At 43.2% G+C, this 14,077-nt stretch overlaps 1 protein-coding gene across 13 annotated transcripts in view; it reads right to left on the bottom strand.

Moving 5' to 3' along the window:
* LOC1271118 (MOB kinase activator-like 2) overlaps positions 1–14,077 on the bottom strand; it is a 117,348-nt gene that overhangs the window by 101,549 nt on the left and 1,722 nt on the right. For 7 of the 13 annotated variants that reach the window (XM_061661267.1, XM_061661259.1, XM_061661258.1 and 4 more), the window contains one exon: positions 10,956–11,802. In XM_061661267.1, the coding sequence (XP_061517251.1) occupies positions 10,956–10,960 (5 nt within the window). In that variant the 5' untranslated portion in view covers positions 10,961–11,802. Of the gene's footprint in view, positions 1–2,471; positions 2,907–3,304; positions 3,412–3,965; positions 4,125–10,955; positions 11,803–11,905; positions 11,986–12,618; positions 12,714–12,753; positions 12,903–14,077 lie in introns of those variants that run through there. The other 6 variants (XM_061661260.1, XM_061661266.1, XM_061661265.1 and 3 more) reach the window with 6 other exon arrangements.

The raw sequence follows: 14,077 nt of genomic DNA, 5'->3' as shown, positions 1-14,077 counted from the left end.
CTTACTCCGGGCTATCGTAAACATAATTCTATAATTTTCATTTTATAAAAATCCTTGAATAATTGAATTATGTTTATCTATTTCCTGTATATAATTCAATTAGTTCTTTGTGACAAATTTCCTACCAACACAATGCGTTTTGGTTGGATAAAAAGAACAGACCACAAACACCTCAATTTGTAAGCCTAATCGAATTTCATTGCAAATCCGCACACATCTCCCTCCAATCCTGGTTGCCGGATGTGGTCGTTAACCGCAGGGGCGGAATGATTCACAGAAGATCGGTGTCAAAAAATGGCACGTGAGCACGGTGGCGGCATGTCCACTTCGCTGGCCCGACCACACATTGTTTTCTCTATTGTTATTATCCCTTCCCATTTCCCCTGCCACACAAAGTGTGCGCAAAATGGCACACCGTGACGTTGACTAATTTCCGTTTCCTTCCGCTGGGAAAAGAAGGGGTATCTCCACAGCGGTAACCGGGAGAACTTTTTTCAGGTTAGCTCCCAAAAGGGAACACACAGAGGGCTTCATTTGAGCGGTACAGAAATACCTTCGCGTGCAGGAGCGAGCGAGGCTCAAAAATAGGAACTCATCGGCTTCCGGGGTATTGATTGCTGCCGTATTTTGGCACGCACACACTGCAAAAGCGATCCATCAGGAGTGTGACAGTCTCGGCAGGGGGAACTATTCTTGTTCCGAGTTAACCAACAGCACCACAAATATCCTTTCCCTGCGCGATATATGATGCTTCGGTCGGAGTGTGAAAAACAGGAAGGTTGCGTATTGGTGATGACGTATTTGTGTGGCAAAGGACTTACCGTACCGTCCACAATGTATCAAGGCTTTTGGATTATCTAGCAAGACGTTAAGTTATCTAGTTAACAGAAATCATCTCTTCCCAATGATACAAATTATCAACTCAGATCACTTCTAGAAAGGCAGAATTCTCGTCCCAAAACTGTCCGAAAAGCACAGAAAACCTACACACCCTGGAGGCCTTCTACTAATCAATGTTGGTTCGATAATTGTACCCACAACAACACTTATTTTCTTCCGAAACTCCATCTTCAATCCCCCGCAGGCCGCAGAAATTGGGGAAATTGACTTACTTTGCACAGCTTGCGCGCAATTTGGTCGGTGTTTAATGCTCTGCCTCTTGAAAATAGAACGATAACAGATGAGTGATGGCAGCCAAAAGATGAAAATAACCACCAAACAAGCGTGGAGGAAGAGGATGAAGATGATGATTGCGAGCAAAACACTTCCCGGAACAAATCGTTTTTCAGAAAGGAAAGAAGCTTACAAAAAAGTTTGGAAAGAAAAACAAAGCAAAGTTGGTGAAGCAATTAAGATGCTTCTTTTCTTATGAAACCAGAGCAAAGACTGGTGGAATAGAACCTACAATGTTTTGGGATATTTACCGGACAAAGTTCGCCTAGCCTTTGCGCTCACGATCGCTAGAAAATGTTCGAATTCGATCCAAACTCCGCGTGCGATCGCGTGCCTACTGCATCAAACTTAGGAAAATCGTTCATTTTTTAAGTACTTGAACGGCCCAATTAGTTTATTCTATAGAATTGAATGGGAAGAACAAAAGTTCTTTCGTGCTTTTATCTATATAAATATGGATCATGATCGATGTATCATTAAAATCTTTGCCTGTCTCGTACTCTCGTTCACAGCGGATCATCGCTCTATCATTGAATCGTTCATACGTTCATTCGTTCAATCGTTCAATCGTTCATACGTTCATTCGTTCAATCGTTCAATCGTTCAATCGTTCAATCGTTCAATCGTTCAATCGTTCAATCGTTCAATCGTTCAATCGTTCAATCGTTCAATCGTTCAATCGTTCAATCGTTCAATCGTTCAATCGTTCAATCGTTCAATCGTTCAATCGTTCAATCGTTCAATCGTTCAATCGTTCATTCGTTCATTCGTTCATTCATTCATTCGTTCATTCATTCATTCGTTCATTCGTTCATTCGTTCAATCGTTCATTCGTTCAATCGTTCATTCGCTCATTCGTTCATTCGTTCATTCGTTCATTCGTTCATTCGTTCATTCGTTCATTCGTTCATTCGTTCATTCGTTCATTCGTTCATTCGTTCATTCGTTCATTCGTTCATTCGTTCATTCGTTCATTCGTTCATTCGTTCATTCGTTCATTCGTTCATTCGTTCATTCGTTCATTCGTTCATTCGTTCATTCGTTCATTCGTTCATTCGTTCATTCGTTCATTCGTTCATTCGTTCATTCGTTCATTCGTTCATTCGTTCATTCGTTCATTCGTTCATTCGTTAACTCGCTCAAACGTTCTATCACTCATTCATCCGTTCGTCCGTTCGTCCGTTCGTCCGTTCGTCCGTTCGTTCGTTCGTCCGTTCGTCCGATCGTCCGTTCGTCCGAACAATTCGGAACAATTCGAAATCTCCTTCATTTTTCCTCTCCCTAGACTGAGAACTGACCTGCAGAAACATGTCACCGTTTCCTCTACGTCCAGCGGCAGTATGATGCCGGACCCGCCCATGATCTTGCTGAGATTGCTGGCCGAGGCGGACGGTCCACCCTCATTGCTCGGTATGGACGAGTAGCGCACGGACAGGTTCTTCGAGGCGGACGTCGCCCGGCTCGTGATCGCGTTCAGCACGGCCGTGGTCCACATCTTGGAGAAGCGACCACCGCCACCACCGTCCATAGTCGTCTTAAAACGTAAGGGAGTGAGTGAATGACACTGATTTGTTTGTGACGACTTGTCGCTATTGGGAGCCTGGTTTGTTGTTAAAGAGCGATCACAACACCAACAGGATCATCATCATCGAACGATCACTCACTTAACACGCTCCACCTCGCACTTCATTTTTCATTCACAAACATAACACACACATAAACGCCATAGATCACTAAAAACAGGGTGGAAAATTGAGAAATTGTGAGCAACACACCTCATTCATCACACGATCTTAAGTGGCAAGTGGGCACACAGCACAACCACATCACAACAGCACACACACACATACAGGGAATCCCGCATTGTGTGTTGGAGCGGGTGATAAATTTCACACAATTATTTATCGCCTCCACTTGACGGGGTGGAAAATTCACAACTTTTGCATATCGGGGAGGTCACTCCACTACCTTACCCTGTGTGATAGAGGGTTGGAATGATTCGTAACTGACAAGCGTGAAAAGCTAGCCTGCTAATTGTACAAGGTCTCGAAGGGCTAGAAAAGGCAAGATGCACACATTCATCCTTCAATTGCTGCAATTGGAGGAAAGCTTTTTCGACAAGATAAAACACCTTTTTGGACACTATTTCTTATCACAGACACGCACGCAACTACCGTACAGTACTGTTTCGCTAGATCAAACAAACGTTCCCCCGACCAGACCGGGAGCACTGTTCGCAGTGGACTAGGCCACCGACACCGACCGATGACACACAGAGCAGCTCGTGGCAGCGCAAACAGTGGCCAAAGCACCTGTGTGTGTGTGTGTGTCTGCGCGCGCTCGACACTACACAACGTGTACGCGGCGCATATGCGGGAGGCTCCGGATGTGTGGTACCTTCGCTTCTACCCAAAACTATGTCAAACCCTTACAACACACAAAGCGGAGGTTGTTGTGCTGGAAAGATAAAACAGTGCGCTGCGTTGCGTCGCAGCAACAGCTGCTATTATCACTAAGTGCACACTACTACACAAACAACGAGTGTCGAGCGATAAAGCGAATGGACTGGATCTTCACTAAAGCGAGCGAGAGAGAAAGATGCGCCAACAATATCTATGACAAAATTGGCACGAAATACACGAAAAACAGGAGGATAGTTTGTAATAATTATCGAACGGTGTTTGCACGATAAAGGTAAGATCCGGTTCCAGCATGCCTGTCCGCTAACTAAATTGTCTTTCGCAACTGATCTTAAATGACCCCTTGGGAGATGATCGCACTAAAGCACACACTGGATGGTTCTAGACCCAAAGGATTTATCACTGCCCCCTCCAACAACACTGAAACTAACGTTCTTCGGGGTGCCCAAATCACTAAACGCCCGCCCAGCGTCGACGACAGGCTCGTACAGAAAAGGCGGGCGCCGCTGCCGTTCGCTTCAGGGGCTGATGTTCGTCCACACACACACACACACACATGCACACACTGAGGGGGCCGTACACACGCGCGAAAGCTTCCACCTCAGCTGAAAAACTCGCGGCAAAAAAACGTGCACCGCGCGCGCAACAACGCCACCCAAGAGAGAGATACTGTGGTTGCGCCGTTTTGGCTCGATCAAGAGCCCAACCAACACCCCTCCTCGGGGTCTGGGAGGGAAAATGTGTGCCATTTCCATCAGTGTGGCTCAGGGGAAGGTGCAAGGAGAGCAGCCAAGCAAAACCGTACCATTCCCTCCGGCCCCGCGACAGGCCCACACGAGAGAGAGAGTGTGAAGAAGCCATGGAGGCGGAACTAGTGCAAGCTGCTGATCGTACGCAACCCAGCACCTACCTTCAAATGTGTGCCCATCCGACTAACACACAGCGCACCGGGGGATTGGGGAAAGGGGAGGTACTTTTGGCGTAGTTTGTGTGCATGTGTTCGTATTTGTTTGTATTGGGGCGGTCCAAAGAAAGCTCGCAAACGCAAACAATGTGCGAAGCAGGGTTACAGTGCGATACGGAATGTAGTCAGCGCACAAATCAACATTTGAGGTGTATAGAATTTTTTTTTAAAGTAATGATTAATTTATCCTAATTTTAAAGCTTTGTGTCGTCAAAAAGTTAGTGAAAAGTAGAGCGTTATTTATTTTTTTTTTTTGCCAAAAATAATTTTGCCATATCGCACATTTGTGGTTCATCATGTACCCCCGCCGCCAATGGGAGCTAATGTACGTATCGAAATCGGGGGCAATGTGGACATGTTAAGTTTTTTTAATAGCCGAAAACAGAGCGTTACACACATTCAGCCCTTTTACTTTTTCAATACAACTAGCTAAAATTTCAGCCTGTCAGTGGAACAGTATTCATAATCCGTTTTATATCCATGTGACAGTTACGGTCCGCCATATTGGATTTCAGCAATTTTGTACGAACAAAGATGCATTCTAAAATGTGTTTGTTTTCTTTTTTTCTTTTTGATATGAGCTTTTGAAATCCAAACCACATTAAAATCGATCAAAAAAATTTAAACATTTCTTCACGCAATAATTATCCTTCAGCAAAACAAAAATCTATCCTTCATGAGCCCGCGATGATTCGGCGTTTGTTTACATAATTTTCAGCCTGAGATAATCTAGACTGAAATGCTGAGGTTAGTTTTGCGTGAGGATTTTTATGGAGTGTTGACATGATTTCAGCTCCCAATGTTGGTTTTTCCGACGATCAGTAGGCGTTTAATACCGCAAAATTTTACTAGCGGAATCAAAGTTTATTAAAAGTTTACTTTAACTATAGTACCGAAAAAGAGGCGTTCGTGCCCGATCCTCTTCTATTCATATTATTTCTTATAATGCGCCCTCTGCTGAACTCATACGATACGACGACGAGAGCTTGCCGGCCAACACAGGTTTTCGAGACTTTATTAATTCACGCGCAGCCGGATAGTCAATCCTTGCAACGGGGGGACGGTTCATTTCAGGCTTGAACCCATGACGGGCATGTTATTTAGTCGTTCGAGTTGACGACTGTACCACGGGACCGCCTGGGACGACCAAAACTAGGGTCATCAAATTGTTTTGACACACATCCTTTTATATTTAAACTTTTGCGGTATAAACATTTAAACGTCAATGTTTCATTCAAAAATTTCAACAAAAAAGTTCAAAAATTTGATCGTTCCGTTTTGTATGGGAAAAAAATCCGCTACGTATTGATCTGCGGAAATTATAGAATATCAGAAAAATACCATAAATCAAGGCTGATGTTTTTGTAAAACGTTATGTAAAAGCAAGTTGGTTAAAGTGTTGGTTCTTTTTCAATGTTTAAGGTGATAAAAAATCATTTATTAATTATTTAAACAAAATGGTTTGTCTACACTTTATACTAAAATCAATGGGAATCGACTTCATGTAGGGGTAGCTATGAAAGAAATAGTTATACTGTCAGTTTAACGCGAGCGCCTATCGATTTTTTTCGATCGAAAAATGGTGCTGAGGCTGTTAGTCTCGTATCACAATCCGCTAAATTCCGATGGGTGGACAATTTAACGCTTATTTTGATTCTTTTGAGTTTCGTATGACTCTACAAAGCTTTAAGATCAAGGCTTAAAATATGCAAAACATTGACAGAACACAAAATTAACTTTTTGTATCTTTAGCTACACAACGATCAAGTTGAATGAAGTTTCAGGGCCATAAACTATATTATAACATAAATAAAGTATGCAATTGCAATCAATATTCAACACTTTACAACAGCAGGGCTTGTTCTCGCAACAGGCAATTACAATTAATCAATTACATTCGCATCGTTAGGAACAATTTTGACTTTAACTATATTTTCCAATTAACCCTCAACGAAATGTATTATTATTGACAGAATGGAAATTCACTTCAAATTGCTGAGCTACTTCACGAACATTGTAAATAAATGTTGAAACTTTGGAAGCAAATTCTGGATGATTTTACGTTTTTACATGTCATATTTTATTATTTCAAAATAAATAGCATTACTTTTGTGATAGATTTTAACTTGAAGTAATGCGTATATTAAATGGTGTCGAAAGTGTCCCTTTCGCCCCGTGTTCCCGTCAAGCAGATTCCCCTATCTCCCTTTTGTTACTTATCGCACAAATTTCCATCACGTTTTCCCAACCGTTTCGTGCGTGTATATGTGTGCCTGTGAGAGTATGTGTGTGATTTTTTTCTTTTGCTTTCAATTATCACCCACATACACACACACACGATCGTCAGCAACAACAACAACCACCGTTTTCTCCACCCATTACGCCCAACACGGTTTTAGTAGTGTGGGCACATTTTCCTCGCCGAAACCATCCACTAATTAGATACTAGCTAGCGGCAGCAGTCGATCACGTTTTAGGGCACAAAACACGCTAGTCGACAAACTAAACTTTATTAGGTGCACAGCAAGAGCGAGAGCAAGAAAAGGCACAGAAGGAAAATTGGCAAGCAAACACAACGGCCGACAAAGAGACCGTTGTACGACTTCTTCTTGCACAAACACATACACGTTTGAATCGGAAAAATGCCCCCACGAAGACGTCGTGCTTCGAAACCACAAGCAACACTTGGCGGAAATACAAATCATCGATCGAGCGGGTTTGGAAGGCAGCAAAAGAAAAGTATTGTGCAAGGGCGCAAATCGTGCGATAAGGGAGCGCTTATATCGATGCTGATTCATCACTAAAATTAATATGACACTATCAGTTTGGCTGCGTGATTGAACGGGGCTCGCCGAAAGAGTGAGAGAGAAAGAAGTGCACCCAGAATTGATCGATCGATTGAGCGAGTCCCAAACAGAGCGCTCGATGATCGATCTATGTACAGCTCGGTTCCAAATAGCGATAGCGAAAACGGTTCTATCCAACATTTCCTTTATCTGCTTTAATAGATAAAAACAATTAAAATATAAAAGAGAACACAAAGAAAAAAAACCACATCCCAACCACCAACATATGGCCATTTTATGCATGCAAATCGGTATGCTGTTCCCTCCGCCACCACAAACTGATACTCTGTTACCGCTTTCGTTAGCTTAGTTTGTGTTTCAATTGGATTTTCTTTCGACCGTTTTCCCCCGCTGCACCGTGCCATTGGCATGAGAGTGAGAACAAAAATCCAATTTTGCCGTGTGTTCCACACACACACACACACACAACACAAAGGCTTACCGATTTGCCTCGATATGGCCGTGGCTCTTTTTTTTGTGCCTTCGATTTCCAATTGCTACCTATACAGTTCGACGTGATACCCGGAAAAAAGGTTTCCCCACGAAGCCGCACGGTGTGGTATGGAAAATGAATGGAAAATACTAACACACTATCACAGAATAGGAAGCATACAGGAGAGCGCGGGGCAAAATGGTCACCTGCATTTTTGACAAACTTACACATTTAAAATGACTTCTAATGATCGAAAAACATCAAAAGCAATGTTCGATGCTCACCATGAACTTTTGATAGCCTAAGATTTAGAAATATATGAATCAATTAGGAAATAGTTTTATTGGTTAAAAGGGTGTTATTTTGACCGTTTTAAGTAAGAATTTAACAAGTCATTAGAGGGAAAAAAGTTGTATCCAGGCACATAACATTCATCTATGATTTACGTGAAAAAAGTAACCATTTTAATCTAATGTGCCAACATGCCCGTCTTGGGTTCAAGCCCCAAATGGACCGTTCGGCCATACGTAGAACTGACTATCCTGCTATGGGGGAAAATCAATTAGTCACTGAAAGCCAAGCCCCACAAGTGGTATAGGCAGGCCTTAACCGACAACGGTTGTTGAGCCAAAAAAAAAAAGATTTAAATGTAAATGTTTGTTTCACTTGCGGCAAAATGATCGGTATGTTTTGACAAAAGCAACATAATGAGGTTGTGGTGTTAGCTAAGGTCACTAGCTTTACATAAATAAAACTGTGATGTATCTATACTATATCGACAAGAATCAGTTCAATTTTATCAAGGATGTTATAAGAGACCAGGTGGTGGAAAAACCTTTCTGTCAGCTAGCCATTGGAGAACCCGCGTGCCACTTTTCTCAAGTTATAATACGCAATTATTGAAACTACGCTCACCTTACATTTAACTTAAACTGAAGCATCATTATAAAATGATTTTTCTCATTCGAATTAACTGTTTGTTTTGTTAAATATGTCAAAAAAAAAAAAAATTATACGTATTTTGAAGAACAATGGGATTTGACATAGCGATTCTTGCTGGATCGAGAACCCGCACGTCAAGAGGCGATTTGTCAAATTCCACCACTTGGTCTTTTATAACATCCTTGAATTTTATCCATCAATTAAAAATAATTTCCAATTTTTCAAAAGTTTTAAATCCTCAACAAGACAGAAAAAAAACCCAATTTTTCTACACCAATAGCATTGAATAAGTAATAAACTACATAAATGAACTAAATTCAATCAAAAATCATTATTAATTTACATTTGTTATTAAGGCGTCTACTTCTGGTTGTTTTCCACGAATAAGATGTGCAAGCATCGATTGCTGTAAAACAAATTACAGTGTAAAGTGGTTCACCCAATGAGAGATACAGAGCAAAATGCTTCACAGTGCCATTTTGCTCCGCTTTCCCCTGCACCTAGAAAGACACATACTTATACGCGTGTTTGGCTGAGCTTTTCCAACGCGTCTAATACGGGCTGCGGGTCGGTCTAGCGATTTCTATTTTGCCTAACAAAACCCATTTTCACGCTGTTGGGAGTGTTGGTGTTAGTTTCTGTTCTCGTTATATGATTTTTTTTTCGTATCTCTTTCTGCTTCTTCTTCTTCTACACCTTTTCCTTGCTTGCAAGGTCTGGCTGTTGATCATTTTCCACTACACACTTTGCCCATATTTGGGTGTGAACGGAACGCATTTGCTGCTTACGATGCAAATTGCACATGTAATGCACCTGCGACGGAAATTCCATTTTCCATCTGCAATTGTGTAATGTGCAAGGCACGCAAAATAGTATCAACCGGTAGAATGAGAAGACAATTCACTCGCATTCGTTCCATGTCCAATAACAAACATATAAATAAAACCATATGACAGGGGACACCACCACACACAATTGACGTCACTTTTTATCTCCCTATCATGCTCGCTGCAATATAAAACAATTCACTTTTAGCTATGCTTGCCCCTTTGATGCGCCACACTTTGTTTTCACATCCGTCCTGCCCTCTTCCTGCACGGCATCATGTGGCACATTCCTCGGCAAAGAAGAATGGATCTGATTAGGAAAATCGATAGCTTTGTGGTAAGCACAAACACGACTAGAAGATTCGACGCTGAGGACGATAATGTTTACACTATCTCGCCTTTCTCTCGGGCACCTCGGGCTGGCAGGCAGCAGCGGCCAAAGGAAACCGTTTCCACCTCGGCAAAGCATGGCGTTCTCCTCAGGAGCTGAGAGCTAATGTTCCCAAGTGGCCCATGCTTCGCTGGCTTCGTGGTACCACCACATACACGCACCCCCAAGAGCGCTTGCCACGCCACTCCTGGGCCAAGCCAAAGGTCAAGTATGAGCGGTAAAAATAGCGACCAGAATAGACACTAGAAATGCTACACTTCCGTGCTGAAGATGAATGTCCTTCGTTCTTAAAAGCGCTCGAAGGAATGGTAGGGACGGTGAACGATACCTTTTTGTTCCTGCTGGATATGGGAATGGATGGGAAAATAGAACAAAAATCTATTTGAAAACAATATCCCTCTTCAATGCCAACCCTTACTGACCTATTTTTAATATATTCCCTATATTTATCCTAATTTGTTTGGTAATGTTTGTTCTACTATCACAGACAATTACAGGCTGTACGCTGTCATTATCGTGACATATCTATGCTACCTCATTTTCATACTCTGATCAGTGTTTAGAATTAGAACAAGCTTTTGTAACGTTCCGTCAAATGATATTTTTAGATTAATTTGTGTGTTTTCTTCAACTAAATTATGCATAAATTCAGCTAACCTTCGGGCACACGTAAGCGCGCTCCTACAAACAGGACAGATCCTATGCCAACGGGCAGGCATTAAATATTGAAAAATAATTGCGCCAACACCGGAAAAAAGCAGCTTCAAATTAACCGCCTAATTAACTGCCCCACCAACGTGCTCACGCACATACGTGCACATCCCTGGAGACCCTTTGTCAACCCTTCGCGCATGGGTTGTCCATTTTGTATCTTTGCTAAATAAAGTACCGCTCCAAACCTACAAAAGAGCTGACAGGGAAAATATTAAAGAAAAGTTAAACGATTGGCCACCACTTACCCCATAAACCAGTCCACCGTGTCGCGCAGATACTCTGGGAGTCGCTCCAGTTTGACGGCTTTTCACGGGCGGGGACCGCACGCGGTTGCAGCGACGAAACCGATTCGGTGGCGTGTGGCCCACACTGCGCGTTCACTAGCGCGTTCTTCTCGAGCGTTACTCCCGGCAAACCGTTCGCCCGGGGTTCTGATTAGGGCAATCCTTTTCTTTTAGTCACGTGTAAGTCGTGCCTTACACTTTGGTGAGGAAGAGCAGCAGCTTGACCTAAGCAGGGATGAATCCTTTTCGGTTGGGTGAGTTTCACAAGATTACGCTAGCGAGGAGGTCGTCCACTCTTAGATAAAATTCCGTTTTTTGCCTAACTTTTTCCGACACTTTTCACACACTTTTGCACGGCGAAGCTCTCGCAAAGAGGAGCGCTTTTTGCACACATAACACACACACACGCACTAAACGAACACCAAACACTTTGTTAACCAAACAACTAAAAACACCAATCGTAGTGACAGCTGCTGCTGCTGCTCCTACTCGCGTCTCACTCTGCTTGCTGTTCTGCTCGCACGGCACGGTGAATTTTCCGCTTTGCTTTTATGTAACAACCACACGCTCGGAGGGTGCAAAAGGGGAACTGCTGCTCACGCGCTCACCTCATATCTCACAACGGTGATTTTCACTGGCCCGCTTGGTTTTTGAGCTTTACACACACACAACTGATTTTCCTGCTGGAATCAATCGCTCGGGGGCCGACTCGAGAGGATCAACCATCACACCTTGTCACCGCCGTCTGCTTAACGCATCTTTCGCACTGCTCTCTTGGCTGGGAACGCTCGGGCGAGCAAGTAGTGGTCTAAAAGTATAAAAATAAAAGTTATGAAATAACAGAGGAACAGCAGCTTGGGGACGAGAGTTGTCCATCCGGGAGGACCCGGTGATAAAATTAGGAACCAAACAGCAAGTGGACAAGGATCAGCTGGTGTCAGTGCGGAGTGAGCGTGTGTGACGTTTTTTCTTCGTCCAACTCGTAGGGGTCACCCCTTAGCGGTCGTGGAAATTAAACGCTACAACACCACCTTTCGGTAAGGGAAATGCAAGTGTCATTGCGGAACACACACCACACACACACACAAACTATCGTTAACTGGGATGACTGGGAGGAAAAATAGAACCCCAAAAAAAAGTCTCATATGTGTATGGGAGAGAGTAAGAGAGGAATAGTGATGATGGTTCGATAATAGAGATGTAGCAGTGAGCAGAGCAGTGCCAGGAGAACTCTATTTTGCTGCCACTACACCTCCTCCACCACTGCTCGACCTACTTCGAGTGGGGTTTTTTCCTACATGGGGGGTTTGTTTGTTTGACACGCAACTGTAAGTGAAATTAGAATATTTCCTATTTGCGCAATACTAAACGGGCTGTAACTGTTAGTTCCTCAGTTTAAAACCTCATAATCTTAAATGGGATTGGATTAACACACAACAATTAACGCAGCGAGTATTGTGCTGATTACGACGTAGACAACAAAGAATCTACGCTCGTGGCCCGTGGTTGCCTGGGGGATAGGAAAGTGATACCAGGTCAATGTTTGACTCTCCGCGATTCGACCACAGCTACTACGCACTTGCTGGGTCATGTTGTGCGTCTTCGCACCTTATATTAATCCTACCAAAACGTCCCTAAACACCTCTCAAAATCCTTATAAACCTTTTTTTTCCTCAAACAGCACACACACTCTAACTACCCTTTCGAGAACCTATCAACCAATCGGTGCACCACAGCGGCCAACGGTGATGGAACTTACACAACACAACAAAATTTTCACTCTCGCTGCAAAGGAAACCCGTCTGTCACAGTCACAGGACCGACAACCAACCACCGGAGTGATACGGAGAACACACCGTCAGCGTAATCGCAATAACCAACAAAAAAAAGACAATTCCTCTATCTCCTCTGTACTGTACACGGTGTGTGGCTTATGCTCTCGGTAGCATATATGTAGGAAAATCTTTCTCATTTCCCAACCCACGGTCTCTCTTTCTCTCGCTTGCTCTCTGTGTTGTTCGGAAAACATTATAATGTTTTGCTGCTCAGGAAGGAACCACCGTTGTTGGACAGAGAAGAAGCTCCGTTGCTGAATATTTCGCTCCTTTGGTACACAATTTTGAGTCTGTGTGTGTTTGCTGTATTTCCTCTTGTTGTGGAAAATCGGATGACTTTTCCGAGACGACGTTTGACAGATCTCGCTCACATTCTCTATTTCTCTCTTGTTCACACACACACACAGTAGGCGAAGATGAGAAAAACTGACCTTCTCCAAAAAGGGGCTTTAGCTTTGCCGCACACTGAATCAACTGGGGCTTTTCTACAAATGAGGCAAAAAAGATGGGTTTTAGTGTGATTTTTGAAAATAATATACTACTATATACTAGTGATGGGAAAAAATGAAGTTTTGGTCGGAATCGAATCCGGATAGGTCCGAAGTTTTCTGGAATCGATTCCGGAAAGTAGATCCGGAATCAGTTTCCGGAATCGACCCCGGAATTTAATACGGCTTCGGAATTGGTCCCGGAATCGGCTCCGAAATCGGCATCGGCTCTAAAATTAGCTCCGGCAACGGTTCCGGAATCGAAATCGGCTCCGGAATCAGAATTGGCTCTTAAATCAGTTTCGGCTACAAAATGGAATCGGTTTTGGCATCTATAAGAATAGACGTTAAGGTCCAATGATGCTACGTATTGATAGCCGCACACCAAAAAAAAACTTGTAAATGATTCATTCTCATGGAGATTATCAGTGTGAAACTTCTGAAACATCTTATTTCAATTCAAGAACTGATTCTCATTCCGGAGCTAATCCCATTTCTGGAGTCAGGATTCCGTTACCGGAGCAAATTGCGATTCCCAGGTTGATTCTGATTCTGGATCCGATTCCGGAATAAATTCCAGAGCCGACTTCGGTATCGTTTGTGGAATCGGTTCCGGAATCGATTCTGGAGCCGACTCCAAAATCGGCTCCGGAATGGATTCCGCAATCGACTCAGGAATCGACTCCGAAACCGGAATCGGCTCGGGAATCGACTTCGAAATCGGAATCGATTTTAGCATCGGAGTCGGCTCCAAAATTGA

This window comes from Anopheles gambiae, chromosome 3, assembly GCF_943734735.2.
Source record: "Anopheles gambiae chromosome 3, idAnoGambNW_F1_1, whole genome shotgun sequence".
NCBI classification, from domain to species: Eukaryota; Metazoa; Arthropoda; class Insecta; order Diptera; family Culicidae; genus Anopheles; species Anopheles gambiae.
This window is presented reverse-complemented; position numbering and strand designations above follow the sequence as displayed.